The sequence below is a fragment of the Dendropsophus ebraccatus genome, chromosome 8 (assembly GCF_027789765.1).
Source record: "Dendropsophus ebraccatus isolate aDenEbr1 chromosome 8, aDenEbr1.pat, whole genome shotgun sequence".
NCBI lineage: Eukaryota > Metazoa > Chordata > Amphibia > Anura > Hylidae > Dendropsophus > Dendropsophus ebraccatus.
The window spans coordinates 72,284,804-72,310,400 of NC_091461.1; the positions used below are offsets into that span (position 1 = coordinate 72,284,804).

Below are 25,597 nucleotides of genomic sequence, written 5' to 3' on the forward strand. Positions count from 1 at the left end.
TCCCCATAGTATATAGACCCCTGTGCTCCCCAGTAGTATATAGTCCCCTGTGCTCTCCCATAGTATATAGGTCCCCTGTGCTCCCCCATAGTATATAGCTCCCCTGTGCTCCCCCATAGTATATAGATTCCCTGTGCTCCCCATAGTATATAGACCCCTGTGCTCCCCAGTAGTATATAGTCCCCTGTGCTCTCCCATAGTATATAGGTCCCCTGTGCTCCCCCATAGTATATAGCCCCCTGTGCTCCCCAGTAGTATATAGCCCCCTGTGCTCCCCAGTAGTATATAGCTCCCTGTGCTCCCCCACAGTATATAGCTCCCCTGTGCTCCCCCATAGTATATAGCCCCCTGTGCTCCCCCATAGTATATAGCCCCCTGTCCTCCCCTATAGTATATAGCCCCCTGTGCTCCCCCATAGTATATAGCCCCCTGTCCTCCCCCATAGTATATAGCTCCCCTGTGCTCCCCCATAGTATATAGCCCCCTAAGCTCCCCCATTGTATAAAGCTCCCTGTGCTCCCCAGTAGTATATAGCCCCCTGTGCTCCCCAGTAGTATATAGCTCCCTGTGCTCCCCCACAGTATATAGCTCCCCTGTGCTCCCCCATAGTATATAGCCCCCTGTGCTCCCCCATAGTATATAGCCCCCTGTCCTCCCCTATAGTATATAGCCCCCTGTGCTCCCCCATAGTATATAGCCCCCTGTCCTCCCCCATAGTATATAGTCCCCTGTGCCCCCCCATAGTATATAGCTCCCCCTCCCATATAACATTGAAAAAAACAAACACTGTTACTCACCTAGGTCCACGCGTTCCTCTTCTCTTCCCTCTTGTGGCCGCACTTCCTGCGGTCACAAGAGGCTGCACTCCCCTCACCCTCGCGCCGACGCTCCAGTGACGTCGGGCGCTAGAGGGAGAGTGCGGCCTCTTGTGACCGCAGGAAGTGCGGCCACAAGAGTGACTGACAGGGAGGGAGCCAATGGCTCTCTCTCTGTCAGTGTCGCTGCTGCTGCAGCGCTGAAGCGCCGCAGCAGCAGCGGGCGGGGGCAGCGGTGATCGCCGGGGGGGCCCTGCAGGGGGCGCCATGGAGGGGTAAGTAGATTACCCATCCATGGCGCTCCCCCCTGACAGGCTGGTGGCCGGAGCCCTGTGCGACCGCATTGGTCGCACATAGCAACGGCCGGCCTGCTCGGGGGGGCCCCTTTAACCAGTGGGCCCGGTGCACGTGCACCATGTGCCCTCTGGTTAAAGCGGCCCTGCATTACCTTTCCGCACTCTTCTGTGTTCTCTTTACTTCTCCACACTCCCCGCAGTCGCAGCTGAAACTTCTACACCATTCTTTAACCCCTTATCTTAATGCCAAGGGCCTATTTTTTTATTTTTATTATTTCAGTTTTTTTTAGCCATTATACCATATCACAGAAGCCTTGCGGTGCCAAAATATTTGTGTAAGACAAGTTGACATTTTTTTCCTGTACCATTCTGGGGGACATGTAACATCCCGATAGATTGCGGCTCCCCTCTGCGCAGTGGCAGCAGGAGGAGGCTGTGTGAGATAGCCTCCTGCTGCTCGATTGCCGCTAGAGACAGCAGGGGGGAGGCAGGGACAGGAACTACCTGCTTTATATGAGGTTCCTAGAACGTCATTTTGCCGCCAGGGGTTAAAGTGACAGGCCCCTCAGCCAATCACTGTCCATAGCAGTCCCATCCCGGCCAGTGATTGGCTGAGCAGCCTGACATTTCAGAGAACGACTCTGAAGTTGCACCGCAGTTGGGAGTGAGAAGAAGCGAAGAGAACACTGGTAGTATGGAGAGGTAATGTAAGAACTTTATTATTTTCTTTACACAGTCATCAGCCGTTGGCTGTGCATCGATATTACACGTATCTATGCACATCTGGTGGACAGAGATTTTGGGTCAGGACCAAAAAACGCGATGATGATGATCTGCACGGATCTATGATCTGCCGAATAGGCCTGATTTGATAGATTATTGTTACATGTAATAAGGTCCTTAGTTCAAAGTCAAACCATTGCCTAATGCTATTGTATGTTTCCACTTCGTAAAAATGATGGCCATCTTTCTAGACGGCCACCATTTTAGCACCAAATGATAACTGTAAATAATGTTCATGGTCATTATTTGCGCCCGTCTTTTTGACAGATGTCCAGAATGATGGCCGCGAGGACAGCCAATGTTTTAAGGCAAAAATGCATCTATATTTTTTTATAATTATGGCCGGAATTATCAAAATTTTACCATGTTTTTGCCTCTATATGATGGCTGTCCAAAAGAAGAAAACATCCGAAAACAAACACTGTGTGAGCATAGCCTAAGACCTTTATCAATTGTTAGTTTCCAAAGATGTTAGTGTTTTCATCCTTAAAAGGACTGAACTGTAAGATTTCCATTTACTGCAAATGAGAACAATGTCAATGACGACATTTCTTAGACATATGTATGTATGTCATAATGACTTTTAACAGTCCTATTTTTTTTTATAAATCGTTAGTACTTTAAGTATGGACCATATTTCTAATTTTAGCAGGTTCTGGAAAAAAGATGGATCTAGTCCTGGGAAACATGGAGAAGTTTTTTCAAGATGGGATCCATCTTTTCCCAGCGCCTGCCGAGTAGAGGCATGGAGCGGAGCAGTCTTCAAAGCCCGCAGACTGTTAAGCAGAATGCCGGTGGGAACAAAATGATTTGCTTCGTTCCTACTGTAAATGAGTTCATCCCTAGTGGTGAGTGTGGTGAGTGCATGAATAACTATGAAGTAGAATAGTATGAAACAGATACTTGTGATAAAGTTACTCCCACCGATTTGCCCTGGAGATGATCCTGCCTCCGGAGCCGACACAGACTCTTTTTAGAAGTTGAGGATTGTCTTAGGGGGATACCAGAGACCTGTAGGAGGACACCGGGGAGTGTGGAGAGGTAAGCAAAGATTCTTTATTGTTTTTTAGATTTCAACTATATGTAATGATTTACCTAGCCAGATAACCCCTTTAACATGTAGATTTCATTGGGGAGATTTATCAAACATGGTGTAAAGTGAAACTGGCTCAGTTGCCCCTAGCAACCAATCAGATTCCACCTTTCATTTTCCAAAGAGTCTGTGAGAAATGAAAAGTGGAATCTGGTTGCTAGAGGCAACTGAGACAGTTTCCCTTTACACCATGTTTGATAAATCTCCCCCCATGTGTACATTGGTGCCATATGCATGGGGACTGTTTAGAAATAAGACCATGCAGCCCCAGTGCAAGACTATCTAAGGAATAACTGACTATAAGACCCAGCGTTTTTGACATAGCCTGAATATACTTCCGTTGGAGTCAGTCTTATGTCATTTGCAGTTAGCAATTTTTTCGCTCCATGTAATAGCATTCCATGTCACAGACAGTTTAAAAACAGGAGACAAGGAAAACATTTGATATGATCTGACAAAAAGGAATCTTAGGGGTTTGACTGTGAAATGTATTTCATTTTAAAGCGAACGTATATAAATAAAATATAGTGAAGCCGTTTTGAAAACAAATACAATTCTCATAGGCATTGGCATATTTTTTAGCATAAAAATTAAATGATCCACAGTAATCAAATCCTTTTTATATGAAGTTGACTTAAGAGACAGGTCTAGACTTCACTAGTATAACAGTGGACAAAATTAGAATTTTTAACAGTTTCTGCAAAGTCAACATCTCGGTACCTGTCTATCAATTTCAGAAGATTATGACTACTTCAATAAAATACTTCAGCTGTCATGATAGCAACTTACTTACTTACTTACTAAACTGACTGCATATGGGTGCATGGCTCAGATCTCTGAATTTATTTAGCTAAATTGATACATACCAGCAAATATTTTAATTTGGCGTGTTAAGTGGCTATTATACGCATGAATATGTGAAAAAAAATATACTTGGGCTAATGTGAGTATTTTTGTGTGATCTTGTAGGCTAATAGCTATAAATCAGGTGAAATATGTATTTTTGTAATTCAAATCAACTAAAGTTAAATTTATGTTCACACAATATTTTTATGAGGCAAAATAACGGCCATTGTTAGATAATGATGGATGTAATTAATGTTCATGATTAGAGATGAGCGAACCTCGAGTATGCTCAAGTCCATCCGAACCCGATTGTTTGGCATTTGATTAGCGGTGGCTGCTGAAGTTGGATAAAGACCTAAGGCTATGTAGAAAATATAGATATAGTCTTTGGCTGTATCCATGTTTTCCACATAGCCTTAGTGCTTTATCCAACTTCAGCAGCCCCCGCTAATCAAATGCTGAAAGATCGGGTTCGGATGGACTGGAGCATGCTCGAGGTTCGCTTATCTCTATTCATGATCATTATTGACACCTTTCATAGTAAAATAATGGCAATTATTTTTAAAATAACGCCCGTTATTATGCATAAAAAGACGTTGTGTGAACATAGCTTAAAAGATCTGCAATGCCGTTTTTACTATTTTTTTTACCCATAAATATGACATCTCTCATCCCTTGGCTGTGTACTGTAGAGTTTTGAAGTTCAGGCCGATTCAGGTGAATGGAACTGAGATGCAAACCAGACACAGGCGATGGATATAGTTTCTAAGCTAATCCTAGAAAGTGCTCAATTATTTTTTGTCCAGTTTATATTAAAGGTGCCCTTCTTTGAGTAAAGAATTACTAGGTACTGTAAAAACGCAATTTAAAACCAGAATAACTGGGACCTATTGACTTTCCCATTGCATATCATAAATCAAATAAAGGAAATGTTACCAAGCCTTCATCTAATAATATAAATATCTGTGAGACAGCTTAAATGTAAATGAATTAAAAAGAAAAGTCTACCACATTATGAATGCAGATGAGTTCGGTCTCCAGATGACAATCTAAAGATTAATGGTGCTCATGAAGTTTATCTGGTGGGATCTACACCCACAGTGTAGCAAGTAAACTTGGTGCTTACAGTCATGAGGACAATGTTTCACAAGATTCTCTAGTGAGAACCCGAACATGTTCTGATAATGAGACTATCCATCATCCGGGGGTCTGTAGGGTTTAAGGCTAGGATTCAGGACATCTCTGTTATTGTGCCAACTCAGGCAATGAAGCTGGTTTAGTGACTGAGGACAGTCAATTAATCTCTGCTTTAAAGTGAAACAGAAAGAAAAAATAGCAGAAAGAGATGTTTTTTTTCCTGCCAACAAATGAATCATTTCTACAAAGAAGTGTTACTCTGTGTCTTATTTTTATCAAATGTCTACATTATACGCTATTCATCAGCTACGGAATTGTAGTCACTGAAAAAAATAGTGAATTGGAAGATTACACTTTATTGCTTTTGTATCGCCAACCCCACACTTTTTTTTAGCTGAATGGATTTGATATTTTTATATTTTTGCTGGTTTAAGCTTTGTTTTGTCTACATAGATATAGTAAATCTTAACATAATAGCATCCTGGCTTCCTGCTACCACTAGAGAGAGCTGATGAGCTTACTGTAGACTATTAATACATTTAGCTTGAGAATAATACAGTATGCAGTTAACCTTTATCACTGTATTTATCCAGGAGATTGTGGGTCCTATATAATAAAAAAGATGAATCTCTGACCAATTTAAAGTTGCCACCATCTTACTCTATGTACAGTTCTGTGCAGATGCTTAGATGCTGCTCATTCAATATATATTTGTATGAAACCTGTCTGTGTCTTCTTTCTGCTCTAATATTGCTTCATTACATCGTTGACAATGTGTTAGGACTTGCGGCACAGACTAGTAAGAGGATTGAAAAAGTAGAAGGGACATGGACCAGTGTACCCTATGCTGATCTCTGCCTAGTTCCTGCCTAGTTGCCATGGGCTGTCCAAAATCCAGGGAGCAACTGGGGGACCATCCCTAACCCAGGCAACTGGCACACAAAACACAGACAAGACAAACTGACACAATAATAGGGATTGACAATCTGGGGTCACAACAGCTGGGCGGTAACAGTACAAAAACAGAATCCAAGAAAGAAGTCGGGGACAAAGAAAATAGCTCAGGGGAGGCAGAAAACCAATGTAGTTAGGGAAAGCCGCAGGGGGTCAGGGACACCAGACAAATAAGTAGCAAAATATAAAAATACTAGCACACTAGGAAGCGTAGACTATAGCCAGAAAGGAGTATTCTGGCTGGGCTGTTACAGGTCAGAGGCCTGGTCTGAATGTAATTGGATGATCCGGCTGATCTCCAAACACAGACAGCTGACAACAATACACACCGACTGGCAGAAAGAGCTGCCAGTTACAGAAAGAAAAAAAAAAGGTCAATGGTGAAGTGGCCAGACAGAACTTAGTAGGTGAAGCCGGGTGTGTGCATGAAAAAATAAAGTGAGCAGACAGAAAAAGCCTGTGTTGAGATAATCATAAAACAAAACAGAGAGCAAGCAGAAAATAAAACCAAAAGCTCTATGACCTGAGGACCGCGCCGAGGACGCAACAGGTACAGTTCTTACACAATGTCACCTAGGTGGAGCTTCATGGCAATTGGGCTCCGTCTCCCAAGAGAGAGATGGCCCAAATGCAGTAAAGCCCCGCCTAGGTGACACTATTCACAGGCAAGTTCTTATATAGGTACTAGAGAGAGAGACAGAGAGACAGAGAATGTGCAGCATCGAAGCTTGTGGATGTTGCAGAAAACCAAAAATAGAGTAAGGGGCGTGACAGAATTACTTAAAGATATATTAGGAATGTCAGATACTCATTGCCAACATGTGTTTCCACATACTTTGTACAGTTTAATGTGAAGAGAAGCAGCCCATGCCAGATAGTGGGGTTGCTGTGGCAAGCATCCCCTACCTGGTGAGTTTCGTGGAAAAGCCCTATTCTAATTCACTAGACATGGGATGGTTGATTCAATACTCATATCCTCCAGCATGAGCTGTGTCACCCCATGCTGAGCTGTGGAGAGTATGAGATAGATAGATAGATAGATAGATAGATAGATAGATAGATAGATGAAATACTAAGACACAATAAGCACTACCACAGTAAAACTACAATTTAGACTTACATATTCATATTTACAAACCTATCCTTTGGAGACCACACCAGGATACAAGGAAAAAAAATCATGCATCAGAAAAGACACGGTTTCCTAGTGATAGGTATGCTTTAATGGGATATTACAAGTCTTTGCTAAAAATGTGCTCAACATGGTAAAAAATATACACCTATACCTTCCTTGCACTTCACATTCCAAGCTGCTAGAAAGTTCTTAGGGCAATGAGACACATGGTACCTTTCATATATGTCTTTGCTTCCATAATATAGAAAAATGCTTAATTTTTGTTCTCAAGCCCCCTGAGATGTAGCTGTAATGCCTCCTCACTCCTCCTCCCCTCCCTGGTTATGCTTCCAGATTGCAGCATTTCAGGAGTTTGGGAAAGCTTCTTTCTGACTTTGCACAGGAGAAAGAAAACATTTTTGGAAGCACAGCTGGATATTTGAAATGCACCATGTGTCTTCTTGACCTAACAGCTTATGATATCAGCAGTTAGGAAAGTGATCTTTTTTTTTATTACCACTAAACTTTTTGAAAAGGAAATACAAGTAAAAATGGATATTGAATGGATCCATCAAAGATCCAAAAATATCCTGTATTTAAAAGAATTTCTTTTCTCTTCATTAAAAAATTAATAGGAAAAAAATAGATAGATAGATAGATAGATAGATAGATAGATAGATAGATAGATAGATAGATAGACAGATTCATTTTAACAGGATGGAGCGATCAAGCATTAACGTTTATTTGACTAACAGACCTCCATATGTTACATTTTGTGATACTTTGTCAACGTTTTCAGTGCTAAATACTGTATATCATCCAAATAGGATAAGTTAATGCAACGCATTTATTCTTTGCTAAATGTAAATTTATCGAAAATTACAGTCCAAGGCATAAAGCTTTCAATGGCAAATCTTTACTGTAGCTTACTCAACAATTATCTTGCTCGAGGTGCTTTCAAGCCCAGTGGGAAAGGACAGAAATATAAATCTAGTCTACATTATTTTCCCCCTGGAGCAAAGGTAAAATTCAGTAAATAGTCAAACAAGTTAAAAACTAGACTTAGAAAATGAATTTCTGTTTACTCACCATAATCACTGTCATAAAACACAATGAATTTTTGCCATCGGAGTTCAGTTACAAGTTTCAACATGACATCATTGAGTCGAACTTGTGGTCTAGCAGCCAATGTATATTCCTCTCCATCCATGCTAGGATTAAATTGACAGACCGTTCTGGGTGATCCAGCAGTGTTGCGTTGTACATAGATATGAGGGATGTGCATGGCATTTGTCAGTGATTGAAGTGCATTTGCGGAGGCACAACCAGTAGACGTCACTAAGGCTAATATCCCCTGGGTCATCAAGTCACAGGCTGAAAAACAAATGCAACAAATATGGTCACACTTCAGCTTCACAAGGTATAAGCAGATGTTTGCATTATATGACATAGGAAAACATTTAAGGTTCATATCTTTGAAAGAAATGCACAAAATGGACCATTACAAGGTAATATGGCATTGGTCTTTATATTCTGTAACATACTTTACATTCAAATGTCTACAGAAAGTATGCTACAGATACCTAATAATATGCTAACACTTCCAGTCTGGTGCATACTCGTTTTAAGCTTATGCTCTTGTACACTGGGGGCAGTGATCAGAGTCAGCTCATTATCATATGGCATGATTAAAATGAAAGTGACTTAGTAGAATTGTAAAAAAAGACCATAGATGATTTCTTCCAAAAACAGCCCCACACCTGTTGTTAGATTGCGTGTGTTAGGACATTTACTTCAATGGAAGAGTGCTGCAGGGGTGGTCCCAGCTAGACATTTCTGATCCTGGATACCCCCTTTAAAGGTAATTTTCATTTATAAAGATGGTTAGCGATAAAACATAATGACATAATTAACAATAGGCAAACGTAGAACTTCGCCTTCCCCCCTCCCCCCCCCCCCCATGATAAAACATGGCCAAAACACTCTTTCACAGAAAGTCAATAATTAGTTTTAGCTCTTTTTTTGGACTTCTATAAAGCTTAGCTCTGGGACTAGCTGGATCATTGGTATAACTCTTCACTTCTGCAGTGCCGCAGAGCGGATGTTCCACTGCTGTTTAGCGTGTGTTGCTCAGTAAATATATATATATATATATATATATATATATATATATATATAGTCAAATGCTCTGAGATTGAAGATTGAAGGTGCATTCCGCACTTCCACCACTGGATGTCACTGTGTCTTATGTACTTTTTAGCACAGCTGAGGACAGGTACTTGTGGGATTAACTTTCTAACTGTTTCCCCTAACCAATCCTTGAGCTGGGTACCACAAACTATTCCACCAATCACAGCCCAGAGGGAGGGCCTTCCAGTTTGTTTCTGTCCTGAGGGAAAACTAGTCAAGTTGAGTTCCAGTCAGGATTTCTCTGAGGAAGGTGTGCACCAGAGGGAGCCCACTCCTCTCCTCGATAAGCTAGCTACTCCAACTTAGTCAGAGACTTTGCCAAGTATTATAAAGCTACTATTCCTCCAGAGAGAAGCTGGGTATTATTTCTAGCTAAGCAGAGATTAACTTAAGTAACCAGCTCAAGAGATTTTTGTGAAGAGTGAATCTATGTCTATCTGACTCAACCAGCGAGAAGCTGAGTATATGTAAACTACTATTACTGAGAAAACAGTGAAGCAGACTATTGCCTGTATTGAACTGTGTTGGAGAAAAGTATTGTATACTGCACTACAAAAAGATTCCTACAGTAAACAGATGTTTCGGTTTAAGTTACTTGAAACTCTGTGGTTATTACACACCTACACCTGAACTACAGATTGTTCTAATACAAAAATGGGTGTTGGTATACCCAGGGGTGGACACATACAACTCCTGGCCACCGTGACATCTTGTCCAGCTAAACACCATACCTGGCTCCGCTGGGTTACCACTCTTCTATAATTGTTGACCCCACATCGCCTGTTGCACGGTGAGATGTGTGTGTGAATCACATTCTTTATCTAGCTTAAAAGATGTGATAAGCAACCAAACTAGTGTTTACTCATACATAGACTGATGCTGGATTTATTACTCAGGACGATATTGACTTGTTAGGATGAAAATCACCCTGTGTAATACCGGATATGTTGTAATACCTGACATCATCTATGGACAAAAGTGGTGCTCTTTCTGGGGGAAAAAATGCAAGTCCTGTTTTCTAATTCAAGAAAAACCTTTTAAGCAAAAATTTCAGTTCACCGTATTATCAATCTTAAGCAAATCCAAGCTCTGCAGAATTTAATGTGGTGGTAATAGCAAAGACAAAAAGGTTAATAGATAGCTCTATCTCAAGTATAGTTTTAAGTGGAAAGTATAATTAGAGGCCAATTTAATCTTTCAATGAATATCTCTATAATAAGGTAATGTACCCATCAGTGGTAGATCTTGGTTTCATTATATTAGTAGCATGCGGGGAGTCTCAAATTTCTTTCTACTTCAGCTCTTCTGACACAAATCACAAAGTCTCACATAAAATGTGTTTTACCTAATGTGCATTTGTCAAGTTCTAATAAACTGTTTCCTTGATGTGGTTTAAAATTCCTTGTTTTAATGCTTCTTCTTTTTTTTATGAAAGAAAAAATAAAAAAACCTTATTAGGACGTGGCTGATCTGAAGGCAGTTAAGTGTCTTCTCTAAAATAGAAAGCTTCTCTCTGCTATAATTGCCAAAAGAATCCATTTTTTTCCATTTTCATTTCGAACTCATCTCTATGAAGTATAGAAATCAAGACACAAATCTTCAACATATTCTAATGCATCAATAAAAGCCCACAAGGAACTGAAGGCATAAATTCATTATGATAAACATGCATTTCAACAGAGACACATGGTAAGGGTGACACAAAAGCAGCTTTAATGTAGTTAAAATATAGATTAGATTTTTCTTTTTTCTTTTTTTTTAAGTGTCTAAATACAGAGTATCTATGTATTAAACTGGACCTCATCATAATAAGTTCTTTTGTTTTCAAGCTTTAGGTCAAAAACAATTCTGGAACATATTTTCTTAGGGCCCCTGATGGTAGGCAAGTGCCCATCAGCAAGATTAGCGCTAGTTTGCAGAGCCTTTGCACATGAAGACTCTGAATTGTGCAGCCTATTTAGACAGGGGAATGTGCGATTGAAAATAATTTAAATGGAAGCCCTAAAGATACAATAATTATAGTGCTTGAAAAAGCACTATATTGTAATCCGTATTCTTCTTCTTCCAGCTATTCTTCTGTGATTAATACAGCCCGAACCGCTTTACACCCAGACTCTGTTCAGCCCTCAGCGGTGACAGGTGTGCTATCTATGGCTATGTTCACACAATGTCAAAAATATTGAAAAGGCGGCCGCGATTTAACTGACTACAATGGCAATGCATTGAAGTCAATGAGAAGACGGACATCCAGTGCACACAGTGTATTGAAGAATGGACGTTTTTGCCACGGATATCAAAATAATGAACATGATCATTATTTTCGGACATCTTTTGCAAACAGCGGACATTTTTTACTAGTAGTTCACACACAGTTTTCCTTTTGTCACCGTTCTTTCTTTGCACTAAGGGCAGGATAGACAGCTAAATAACGTCCATAATTTTAGACTAAAAATAACGGACATCATAAACGGAGCTTTAAAAAAAACGTGTGAACATAACCTATTTTTGGTTTCGGTCAGATTTGTCGTTTTTAAGAAATTTACATTTAACCCTTAGACGACCCAGGGCGTATAGTTATGCCATGGAAGTCTGTCCCCAGACGACCTAGGGCGTAACTGTACGCCCTGGGTGTTTCTCCCGCTATGAAGCGGGCTCCGGAGTGGAGCGCGCTTCACAGCAGGTGGGGGCCTCCTTAAACTCCTTAAACGCTGCGATCACGGCGCGGCCGCGGCGTTTAAGTGTAAGTGACAGGGGGAGTCCCCTGTAGCTTACCGATCGGTAAAACGGACTGCCGGAGGTCTCTCGCCTTCCTCCGTGCGGTCCGATCGGCGATCTGCTACACTGAGCCTGCACAGGCAGGCTCAATGAGCAGATCGCCGATAACACTGATCAATGCTATGCCTATGGCATAGCAATCATCAGTGTAGGAATCAAAGTACTGTATGTAGAAGTACCCCAAAGGGACTTCAAATGTGTAAAAAAAAAAGTTAAAAACACTAACACACTACCCCAAAACCCCTCCCCCAATAAAAGTTGAAATCACCCCCCTTTCCCATTATATAAATAAAACATATAAAAATAAATAAACAAATAAACATATAATATACCGTAGCGTGCGTAATTGTCCGATCTATTAAAATATAACAAGCGTCATTGCGAACGGTAAACGGCGTACACGAAAAGAGGAAAAAAAGTGCGCGGATTACAGATTTTATGTTACATTATATATAAAAAAAAAATAATAAAAAGTGATCAAAACTTCCGATCTTCACAAGTATGGTATAAATAAAAACTAGAGATCATGGCAGAAAAAATGACACCCCATACAGCCCTGTAGGTGAAAAAATAAAACCGTTATAAGCAGCACAATAGTCCCATTTTATTTATAATTATTTGCCAAAAATAGGATTTCATTTAAAAAAAATAAATAACATTAGAGAATCTGTGTAACCTGTGTATGGTTGTGTTCGGGCTGACCTATAGAATAATTGTGTCATGTCGCTTTTACCATATAGTACATTACGTAGACACAGAAACCCCCCAAACGTTACCATATTGCATTCTTTTTTGCGATTTCCCCAATTTATATCTTCATAAATAATATATTTGGAATTCCATCATACATGTTATGGTAAAATGAAAGACGCCATTACATAGGACAACTATTCCTGTAACAAATAAGCCATTACATGGCCTTGTAGATAAAAAACTGAAAGTGCTAGAGCTCTTAGAAGGGGAGGAGGGAAAAATGAAAACACTAAGATCAAAATTTGCGCGGTCCACTGGGTCATTTTGGGCCTGGTCCTCAAAGGGTTAAAGACACTTATTTTCCCATAGGAAATAATGCAACACTGTAAACAGTCATCTCAGCACATATGCAAATAGCTGAAATATAGCAGCTAATAGGAATTCTAAAGTCTTGTCAGACAAAGCCTCACAACATTTATGCAGTCACGTGTCCACTACTGGCCAATAGAAGATGTAGAAGATGGAAGGTCCTAAACAATTTTGTCTCACTGACATGAGTAAGATTATCATGGTAACCGAGCAATGTTCTTTACTTTTATACCATTAGCGTCAGTGAAGTAGGAAAGCTGAGTAAGTGATGTAGCAGAGCTTAGTCAGGGATGAAGCAAAGCTGAGTCAGTGATGTAGCAGAGGTAAAGGTACCAAAGGGAAGATACCAAAATCACTCTTAAAGGGACGGTATATAAGTCACTCTTAAAGGGACAGTATTTTAGTTGATCTTTAACCTCTTAAGGACCCATGACGTACCGGTACGTCATCCCTTTAAACGGGCGCCGCGGCCGGCCGGGTCCCGATCGGGGGAGATAGCCTGCTATAATACATAGCAGGCCATCTCTCCCTGTCGGCATGGAGGGTTGTTAACCCCCCCATGCCGACGATCGCCGCTATTGGCTGATAAGCCCATAGCGGCGATCGGAACCTTTCCGGGCCATCGGTGGCCCGATGACCCGGAAAAAAATGGCGGTCGGTGCTGTCCGAGGACGGCACCGACCGCCATTACTGTAAAAAGTAATGGTGGTCACGGTACCACCGTCCCGATCGCCGTGAACGGCCGGCCAGCCGGCCGGCCGTTCACGGCGATCAAAGTCCCCACAAGTAATAAATACCTGCTCCGGACCCCTCAGCTAGGTAGCTGAGGGGTCCGGAGCAGGTATTTGTACATTACTCACCTGTCCCGGGGTCCTGATCGGCGTCTTCCGGGTTCCCGGCGTCCTCTTCATCTTCGGCTTCTTCCGTGAGTCCCGATCGGCTTTTCCGAATCCAGCGTCGTCTTTTTTCGTATTTTTCCGGCTCCAGCGTCGTCTATTTTCGGATCTTGCGCTCTGCTGCCCCCTAGCGGCTGATAAGTGTAATACACGTATCAGCCACTACAGGGATGTTCAGAATGTAGTAAAAAAAAAAATTTTTTTCCCAATTTTTTTTTTTTCTATTTTCCGCACCCTATCGCCGCTGAGTGTTGATCAGCATCGCACAAAAGTGCGCTGCTAATCAGCACACTCCTCCTTTTTGGCGTAGGGTGTTTTTTTTTTATATCCTACTGCCACGGTCTGCTGATAAGTGCCGAACATAAGTGCGGCATTTATCAGCAACACCATTTTTGGCGTAGGTTTTTTTTGTATACTTACTGTAAAAAACACGTAAAAAAACACTACATTACACCACACTACATTGAATAAAGTTTTACACTACACCACTACATACCCCATATACCAATCCCTATATAAAGATGGCCCCCAGGGTATTTTCGGTATCGGACGCATACATTATTATTGCCTCCGACACCGAAACAGCCAGTGAGGATGAATGGGGGGTCCTTTGTTCCTCCATTCATCCTCATCCTCCTCATCATCCAGTGACGTGTCTGGGAGTAGCGTAGCGTACGCTGCCCCCCAGACACGTCTTTTCTGCCAGTACCGTCCCAATAAGAGATGACGGTATGGAGTGAAATTCTACAAACTCTGTGAGATTACCTCAGGGTACACTTACAGATTTAGGGTACGTGCACACTGCGGAATGGCGAAGGATAACCCTTCGTGCATTCCGCAGCTGGCACCCGCCGGCGGACTGATGCAGGGGCGCGTCTCCGCCCGTGTCATAGACTCTATCCTATGCATGGGCGGATTCCATCATCCGTCATTCCATCAACACGTTGGACGCAGAGCGGAATCCGCCCGTGCATAGAATGGAGTCTACGACACGGACGGAGACGTGCACCTGCATCAGTCCGCCGGCGGGTGCCAACTGCGGAATGCACGAAGGGTTATCTGTCGCGATTCCGCAGTGTGCACGTACCCTTAGAGTGTATGTAGGAAGGGACACTCGAATCCAGCCCCCAGATGCCCACTCCCCCCCCCCATCCTCGGAGTTAGTGGGGAGATCGTTGGGGAACTGATCTTCCCACTGCTGGATAAAGGTTACCACCTGTACGGGGATAACTTTTATACCAGCACCCCCTCTTCCGGTCCCTCGCTGCCCGAGCTACTGTAGCTTGCGGCACGATACAAAAATATCAGAAGTAGTAATAGCGCCCTAATATTTAGCAGCCATGGAGCGGACCCAGCGCTTCTGGATATGAAGGACCCCATATCGCACCAGGACAACATTTTCCAGGTGACGTCCCGCACACTGGAGAACAGGAGACCCCAGAAGAAGTGCAGAGTGTGGGGTAACAGGGGGATCAGGAAGGACAACATTTTCCAGTGTGACACCTGTCCTGATCACCCCGGCCTCTGCATACTGGATCGCTTCAAGGCGCACCACACGTCACTGGGGTTCTACATTATCTAAATTCTGTCCCTTATTCCTATTTCAGGGGTCACATTGGTCCAGGGATTATTCTGATCGCCATTATGGAGTCGGGAAGGAATTTTTCCCCTGTGATGAGGCTACTGTCGTCTGCCTCACGAGGGGTTTTTGCCTTCCTCTGGATCAACACAGGTTGAGTTTGATGGACACCTGTCATTTTCAACCTTATAAACCAATAATTGGCCTAATACCCCAAAATAAATTAGAATTGTCCCTTTTCCCCAGCTAAGTAGGTATGGCCGTCATTCCCATTAGAGGATACCATGATGCAATTACAAAGCCTCTGTGCGGCCAGGACAGTAGAAACCCCCAACAAGTGACCCCATTCTGGAAACTACACCCCATAAGGAATCTAACAAGTGGGGCAGCGGGTATATGGCCCCCTGGTGACGGCCACATTTGGGACGTGAAAATGAAAAAAATGGTATTTTTTATTTTCACGGCACATGTTCTACACATGTGCCCATCACTAGTGGGGTCCATATGCTCACTGCACCCCTTGTTAGATTCATTATGGGGTGTAGTTTCCAGAATTGGGTCACTTGTCGGGGGGTTTCTACTGTTCTGGCAGCACAGGAGCTTTGTAATTGCGACATGGCCTCCATCCCCCATTCCAGCCTCTAAATGGCGCTCTGTCCTTTTGGTGACTTGCCCTGTGCCCATATGGCAAATTATGTCCACATGTGGGGTATTTTCGTACTCAGGGGAAACTACCCTACACGTTTTGTGTTCATTTTCTTTTGTAACCCCTTGTGGAAATGGAAAAAAATCAAGGCTAGACCAACATTTAGTGTAATTTTTTTAAAATTTTTACTCTAAATTATTGATCTTGTCTTGATTTTTTCATTTTCACAAGGGGTTAAAAGATAAAAAAAAACACACTGTGTAGAGCAATTTCCCCTGAGTACGGAAATACCCCACATGTGGACATAAAGCGCCATGCGGGTGCAGGGTAAGCCTCCAAAGGGAAGGTGCGCCATTTGGTTTTTGAAGGCTGGATTTGGATGGAATGGATTTCGAGGGGCCATGTTGCATTCAAAAGGCCCCTGTGTTGCCAAGACAGTTAAACCCCCCACAAGTGACCCTATTATGGAAACTACACCCCTCAAGGAATGTAACAAGGGGTGTAGTCAGCATATGGACCCCACTGGTGACAGGCACAAATGTGGAACAATGTGGCGTGAAAATGAAATATTAAATTTTTTACACTATAATGTTGGTCTAGCCTTGAATTTATCATTTTCACAAGGGGTTAAAAGAGAAAAAAAAACACAAAATGTGTAGAGCAATTTCCCCCGAGTCCGTAAATACCCCACATCTGGACATAAAGCGCCATGTGGGCGCAGAGCAAGCCTCTGAAGGGAAGGAGCGCCATTTGGATTTTAGAGGTTGGATTTGGCTAAAATGGATGATGAACGCCATGTCGCATTTACAGAGCCCTTGTGCTGCCAAAACACTGTAAACCCCCCACAAGTGACCCCATTCTGGAAACTACACCCCTCAAGGAATCTAACAAGGGGTGCAGTGAGGATATGGACCCCTGGATGACGGGCACATTTGTGCCATGAAAGTGAAAAAATGAAAATTTTCACTTTCACGTCACATTTTTCCACATTTGTGCCCGTCACCAGTGGGGTCCATATGCTCACTGCACCCCTTGTTAGATTCCTTGAGGGGTGTAGTTTCCAGAATGGGGTCACTTGTGGGGGGTTTCCAGTGTCTTGGCAGCACGAGAGCTCTGTAAATGCGACATGGCCCTTGAAATCCTTTCCAGTGAAATCCAGCTTCCAAAAGCCAATTGGCGCTCCTTCCCTTTGGAGGCTCGTCCTGCGCCCGCTTGGCACTTTATGTCCACATGTGGGGTATTTCCGTACTCGGGAGAAACTGCGCTACATGTTTTGTGTTTTTTTTTTCCTTTTATCCCTTTGTGAAAATGAAAAATTGAAGGCTAGAACAACATTTTAGTGTAAAAAATACTTTAGTCTTTTTTCAAGCCATATTGTTTGGAAAATCTGTGAAGCACCTGTGGGGTGCAGATGCTCACCGCACCCCTTGTTACATTCCTTGAGGGGTGTAGTTTTCTAAATGGTGTCCCTTTAGGGGTGTTTTTTAGGTTTTGGCACCCCAGAGCCTCTGCCAACCTGAAGTGGTACAGTCAAAAATGACCAAAAATAACGGAGCCATTGAAATTCACTAGGCGCTCCCTTATATCTGAGGCTTGTGGTTGCGTCAAATAGCGCAATAGGGCCACATATGGGGTATTTCTATAAACTGCAGAAACGGGGCAATCAATATTGGGGTGCATTTCTCTGGTAATAGGTTTATAATTATGAAAAATATTGGATTACAATAAAATCTCTGCACAGAAAATTAAAATTTTCAAATTTCTTACACACTTAGCTTTTATTTCTGTGACTCCCCTAAAGGGTTAAAAAACTTTCTGGATGTGCTTTTGCAGAGTTTAGGGGGTGCAGTTTCTGAAATGGGGTGCTTCGTGAGGCTTTCTAACACACAGTCCCCTCAAATACACTTTAAACCTGAACAGTTCCCTAAAAATATCTGATTTTGAAATTTTACTGAAAATTTGGAAATTTGCTGCTAATGTTTTAAGCTTCCTATTGTCTAAAAAAATTAAAGATAGTTTAATAAATGCCGCCAACATAAAGTAGACATGTTGCTAATGCTATTTAATATATAATTTATGTGGTATAACCATTTTCTGTATAAGCAGAAAAGTTTTAAAGTTGGAAAAATGCATTTTTTCACAATTTTTCACACTATTTTGGGTTTTTTCATAAAGATTCGTTATAAGTATCGACTCCAATTTACAAGAAATGTGAAGTACAATATGTCACGAGAAAACAATCTCAGAATCAGCCGGATAGGTAAAAGCATCCCGAAGTTATTAATGAACAAAGTGACACTGGTCAAATTCATAAAATTTGCTCCGGTCCTTAAGGCCATTTCAGGCCCGGTCCTTAAGGGGTTAAGGGCTGGGGCCAAAGTAACTCTTAAAGGGGCAGCACTAAAATTGCTCTTCAAAGGATGGTACCTAAGTCTCTTTTGAAGGGACAGTACTTAAGTCATTTTTAAAGGTTTTGCACCATAGTCGCACCTTAAGGGACTGTAGCAAAGTTGCCTTTAAAGGGACTTACCAAAGTGCCTCTTAAAGGGAAGGTATCAAGGGTTAAAGTTTCCCTTACAGGGAAGTCACTGCTAAAGGGGTGCTTTTTTCAAGCACTATGGGGGAGATTAATCAAACTGGTGTAAAGTAGAATTGTCTTAGTTGCCCCTAGCAACCAATCAGACTCCACTTTTCACTACTTACAGGCTCTTTGAAAAATGAAAAGTGGAATCTGATTGGTTGCTAGAGCGGGCAACTAAGACAATTCTACTTTACACCAGTTTGATAAATCTCCCCCAATGTTTTTCCCTGGTAATACAAATCTAGTTAATTCAGCCAATTCAATCATCAGCTCTTTGCTGTCTTTTTTTTTACACATTACTGATAATCGGTTTATATAAAAGAACCCTTAGACTGCTTGGCTGTGCTGTCCCTTTGTTATTTCTCTAGAAAATGTGAACTGACAACTGGGAGTTACCATTCCCCATGTCATTGTTGAAAAAATTAAATTATTAAAATACTGTCCAACAGTGGATTTTTATTTATTTATTATTTTGTGGATATTGTAGAATTGTAAAGTGCTGCGGAATATGTTGGTACTATATAAATAAAAATTACTAACAGTAGGAGACTGAATAATAAACTCCCTAGTGTAAAGGGATATGGTAACTTTCAGTCTTTAGTTTATTGGTAGGGTTCATACATTTCTGGGTGAAGTAACAGAGGAATGAAACACTGCAAAATTCTGTAAAAAAAAAAAAAAAAAAAAGAAAAACTGTTATATGTATCATATAAGATAAAGTTGGTGACTGCTGCAGCCAGTGATTGACAGAGAGGACAGTTCCTGCATGAACGAGATGCCATAGGAAGCAGCAGAGACCACTAGGGGAAAAAGGCAATATCTATTTCTGGACAAACCCCTTTATGATCATGCAAGCTTTCTTTTAAGCAAATACATTTATTTATCTAAATGACTGTTATATACACTACATGACACCATAGTTTATAGCTCAATGAGATGAGCTGATGGTTTTGTGGATAAACATTCAGTAAAACAAATAGTATATTCATTTAAACTACTACTCATTATGGGCTAAGAAGTCCAGTGTTGGCCCTACTCAGTAATTGACGGCTATCTCTTTATACTTATTTAGTCACTGAGTAGGACAGCCCACTGGATTTATAAGCCCCAAACAAGTAAAGGACTAAATTATTTTAGTACTAGTTCTGCTGTCTTTTCCCTTGCATATTTGTATATGAATCTACTCCTTTTTTTCCCTGACAGGCTTCCTTCAGAGTGGACTGCATTTTTTTTGTCATATCTGTATTTTATTAAATGTCTTAGAAACAGATATAGTACAAACATGCTCCAAATAGCGCTACAAGTGTACAAGTAGAAGTACAAATGCAAATGATTACAGTACCATGAAACCACAAAAACTGGGATGGGGGGGGGGGGGAGCGGAGAGAGGAGGTGGGGAGCAGACTCCCAAAGGCAACATCGTTTCCTACAATATGAAGCATATAATAATGAGAGCTAAGAGGCGGATTAAGTGTTGTCTTGGTCCAGAGTCTACAGTTCGGTGTTTGCATAACCTGTAAGCAGAGCGGATCTGCCCTTCTGTGTACAATCCACTATGAGTGTCCCGGAAGGCCAACCAATGTGACCATATTTTAAGGAAGGTTTTGTGATTGCCCTCTACCCAACTTGTGACCTTTTCTAACCTGCAAATGTGGTTAAGTTTATCAAACCAGCTGGATACTGTAGGGGGGTCTGGGCTGAGCCAAGAGAGCGGGCAATTTAGCTGCTGCCAACATATGCGTGGCCAAAGAAAAGAGTGGACTGCATTTTAAACTTGGCAGGTTCCCTTTAAGGCTCAACTTTATTGCCAACGCCTTCCCATCTTTAGGTTTCAAGCCAAAGATTGTGAATATAAGAACCATCCAAATCTGATTTCTAAAATACATCATTTCTCAAATTCACAAATTGTCATTACGGCACTGATCTTTCTATATGGTTGGCTGACAAAGAAGACACAAAAAGCTATTTATTCCCTGAAATACATTTGGTACACATTCAAAGCAGCTGCATATATAAGTCCCAAACATAAACAATATTTAAAATTGTGCAGGAGTCTTGGCATCTTGATAAATGACTCCCAAGCAGCCAATTGAATCTTACATATGTAAATAATGTTATATCCACTTTTTCCATGTATATTCCATAAATCAAATATTTAACAGACAAGCTCTGACTCTGCATAATAATTCTATGCAATACAAACAGAGTCATCCAATTATGCACCACAATTATTTTAGCTGCCATATTTATTCACTTCTATTACCCTACTATTTATCCCTTCTCCTTGGATTTTTTTCTTTCCCTTACGTCTGTTCAGAAACATTTCGCAGCATTTACAGCAAACACATTATCTCACTTTATTTTACCTTAATTATGCTAATAGAAGATTGTTCCATAAATCTGGTCCTTATGAATGAGTCTCAATGTATTTGTGCTGTCATCAGGGACATCCTGCTTTTGGTACAGATAGCAAGACTGTTTCCAGATAAGCCTTATCTTGTCAGATGAGTAATTCATTCAGTCACCTTGACGTGATGATAGTGTGGAGGTGGACTAGACTATAGATATCATTTTCTATATAAAAAGAGAACCTCCTTCTGGCAAAGCAATTACTATAATGTCATCAATGTGAAGATTTGTCTCCCGTATGTTCTGCATTACAGCATTTTGAAGAACAAGAGGTCATCCACAATATGAGTAATATTTATGCAACAGCTTAAAACTTTCGCAGAGTTGGGGAGTGGAGATGAAATACCTTTCACTAGTCATCAACAATCTTGTTACAATTGTCAATTTGGCTTGTGTTTAATCGATTTTGTGTTCCTTTTTACCTCTATGATTCAGCTTAACTGATACAGACATCTGCTCTAGTCTGCTGTTGTTTAAAGAATTATGATGTACATTTCGAAGCGCGCCTTCACTACAGCGTCTTTAGTTAATTTAGAAAGTCACTCAGTTCTTGTGAAAGATCTCATCAATATCCTATGACTATCCTTTTTAGTGAGTATTTGTCAAAATAGGAAACTGTGCATTAGTTAAAGTGCCCTATGTTTTCATGTGTTACAATTCTCTACTGTCTTCTCAAAATGTTCCTTTGACCTACCATTGGCTTTAAAGGGAGTTTGACAGCAGTGTTGATTCCCTCAAAAAAGTACTGATACTGCTTATGGCTATGTTCACACTGCGTACGAATTCGTACGCAGGTCTTACGCTGCCATACATGTGCAGCTGAAACTACGGGCGTGCAAAAAATTTACATGCGCCGGATGCGTACGCACCGCAAACATACGCCCGTAGTACAGTTATGCTTCCCTAGCTTGTTTCGAAGCGATCTGAGGCAGGTCATTTACTTGGAAATCTTCGCCCAGCCCCGTAAACCACATAGAACTTTTTGGATCTTAAAATCAAGTTCAATTTGACTGGAATAAGTACTTCGTACGGGACCGCATGTAAATCCACAGCCGTGAGTTTCAACATTTCTGTCCTCAAACAATGGTCTTGTTCATTTTTCACGGCGCCGTATACGATCCGGCCGTAAGCTCATACGTAGTGTGCGCTGTGCAGGCGTATATCGTATACTTTCAAGCGAACGCATTAACCACAAAACTATGTGCGTATATTTGCGGTTCGCACTACGGACGGATTCATACGCAGTGTGAACATAGCCTAAAAGTGAGGGGTAAAGAGGTTATTCTATAGAAGAAGGTCAATCTAATTGCACAACTGAGGAAAACAGGTCTTACCTTAGACCAACCTGCACTGTCACCGTAAATGCCACCTGAGCAGCCCTTTTCTGTGCAGTATCTGAGGCTCCTGCCCTGAATACTCCACATACCCCTCTTTTTGGCTCTTGAACAGATGCTAGAGCCAACACTCTGAGCAAAAGCAGTTTTTAAAGTATTTAGCACAGAATGTCCAGGACACTGTGCAGGAGGAAATTACCCAGGTGGCACTGTTCTTCACAACCTGAGGAGGCTTAAAAGGGTACTCCAGCGGGGGGGGGGCACTTTTTTGCTGGGACCGGGGAGGTGAGTGGACATCTTTTCCCTCAGCCACCTCCTCCCCGCTCCCAGCAAAAAAAATTTCTCTGCCATGCAAGTATCATCATTTTTTTTTTTTACATTTCATTTTTTACATTATAAAAACTGAATTGCTAAAGTATTTTTATAGTACTGAGAACTAGGCTAGCGGTTGTAATATTGGGTCACCGATTAATGTGTTAATGTAATCATTGATAAAATGGCAAGATATGAAGATACAAGGCTGTATGTTATTGTACCGCGTGTATTATGGCTCATTAAAGTGTGAATAATGGGGAGATTTATTGTCCAGTTGTACTATGAAAGCTGAGCTGTAAATATTCTTACTGTAGGAATGTTTGACAATTTTCCTTTTTTTGTATGTTCGGGCATAACATTGATCAGTATATGCAATCTAATAAATGCATATGTAAGTCCCCTAAGGAGACTTATAAAATGGAAAAAAAAATCCAAAAGTTTATAGGGAACTGCAAGTTGCAAAATGCAAGTTCTATACTAATTCACTAAATATAATGAAAAGTTAATAATAATTATCAGATAAAGTGATTTTAAGAAGATCTTTTGCAACAGGCAAGGAACAACAATATCCCAACCAAAAAATAAATTATCCCGATCTGCAAAGTTATGTTTTACTATATAGTGAATAATCACTACTGCTTGCAGAAACATTTTACTATGACTTAAAAAAAAAATCTGATTTCATCTTAATGCAAGATACATATTGTTATAAATAACATAATTAAAATCCAATTATATCACAGTTAAAATCCAATCACACTGACAATTAAAACAGTTTTAAGCAAATGAATAATGTCTTTTTTTCTGTATCACATTATGAAAAGCTGTTAAAAGGCATTAAAAAGCTTTTGCATGGGGGATTAAAATCTGCAAAAGCCACTATGTTAACTTTACTTAGAGGAAGCTGAGGTGATTCAGATGAAAAGCCCAAACATATTAGCATACAAAACTGGAAACGTTACTATATAATCCATCGGAGATAATAGTGCCAATAGAACAGATCCTCAAACTGTGCCACAATCGGTAGAGCTGAGCAGGGATTGATCTATACGGTGAACCTACACTTACATCTCAATCTTAGCCCCAGGTGAAAGACAACCTAGCTATGACTCTGTTTATATCTAGGGAATTGCACACACAGCCATTCCTATCACTGTAAATCCTGTTTTAGATTTGCAGGATAATGTAGAAGCTCTGTCGACAGAATTTATCAGGAAATACCTGTATATGGAATTGCCTAAGGATTTATGCACAATACATTTAACATGGGGTTAAGTGCATAAATTTATTCTATTAGCCAAAGTAAAATGATAGGACATGACTCATTGGTACAGTTATCTGTTAAACTCGACTGTTATGTTGTCAACTCTATTGATTGAGCCAGGAAATGGCCATTTTATAGCAGATGTGACTGATGTACTTTTCAAAGTAAATGCTGAATTTCTGTAAGGCACTGTACTACTCTATTACACTCTCCATTAGCTTTGTTTTACTTTAATCCTTGTCCCTTACTGTTTAAAGGGTGCCCTGACATGCCAGAATTTCCTGCTGTTAGGACTCAAGCCAATCTGCTACAAACTGAGGGAATGTGACAGAAAGGAGAGACATTACTAAGACCAGCGAGTCATATACCAGGCTGATTTATTGTACACCTTTGGATAAATCCAGGTCTTTTTCTGGTGGCCCGTGTGACAACCACACAAATGTATATCAGCTCAGCACTGACTTTTTGCCAATCAGCATCAAGCACAGACTTTCCACTAAGGGGTAAACTAAAGGAGTTGTCCTTCGAAAATATTTTTCTTTCAAATCAAGTGGTGTAAGAAAGCTATATAGATTTGTCATTTACTTCTATTAAAAATATCAAGTCTTACCATACTTATTAGCTACTATATGTCTTGCAGGGAATGACAGAGACAGGAACTGTCCAGAGCAGGAGGGGTTTTCTATGGGGATTCCCATAAAAACCTCTCCTTCTCTAGAGAGTTCCTGTCTTGGTTAGAGATGTCAGCAGAGAGCATTGTGTCAGACTGAAAATAAAACATTTCCTGCAGGACATACATCAGCTAATAAATATAGGAAGATTTTTAAATATAAGTACAAATTATAAATTTATATAACTTTCTGACAATAGTTGATTTGTCCAGCGAAAAAGAAGACTTTCGCTGGACAAGCCCTTTAGGCATTACACAGCTCCCAATGAGATGAATGGGAAAGTACAATACTACAGTACTATGGTGGTCACACTTGTCCAGTCTCCTGGTGTCAGTCCAGTTTGACTCCACTACTAATTCAAGCTAGAGATATTGTGAGAAGGTGAGTGTAACATCTCATAGCCACAGTTATCAGACCAGTGAAGGGGTAATACAGGGAAATGGCACTTATGTACTCCTGTGCATTATGTTAGAGGAACACATCATTTTACAAACTTTTCTTATTTGAATATCCCCATTAATGTACCCATTAATGTTGTCACACCATATCAACCCCTTTTTACAAAGCTTCAGCTTCTCTAACCCTGGTGATCACATGTGATGCCATTAACAAAGATATGTTTTCCCTCTCAAATTGCTGTCCATGTAATGTCTGGACAGGCTTAGCTCAACAGGCTGAAAAGCCCCCTTCTATTACATGCATGTGCCTTATAGGTATATTCACAACTTTTTGTTTATGCAGGAAATGCACGTTTTCCTGATAAAAGAAAGTAAAAACAGAACGGCCTTCACATTTTTAAAAACACAATCTCATTTACTTCAATGGGAGTGGGTTTAA

The 25,597-nt window shown here is 40.9% G+C and overlaps 1 protein-coding gene across 1 annotated transcript in view; it reads right to left on the bottom strand.

Annotated features, from left to right (window-relative positions):
* Window positions 1–25,597, bottom strand: part of GRID1 (glutamate ionotropic receptor delta type subunit 1) — a 907,710-nt gene that overhangs the window by 631,355 nt on the left and 250,758 nt on the right. Inside the window, exon 3 of the mRNA XM_069979187.1 lies at window positions 8,128–8,412. Within this exon, the coding sequence (XP_069835288.1) occupies window positions 8,128–8,412 (285 nt within the window). The remainder of the gene's footprint in view (window positions 1–8,127; window positions 8,413–25,597) is intronic.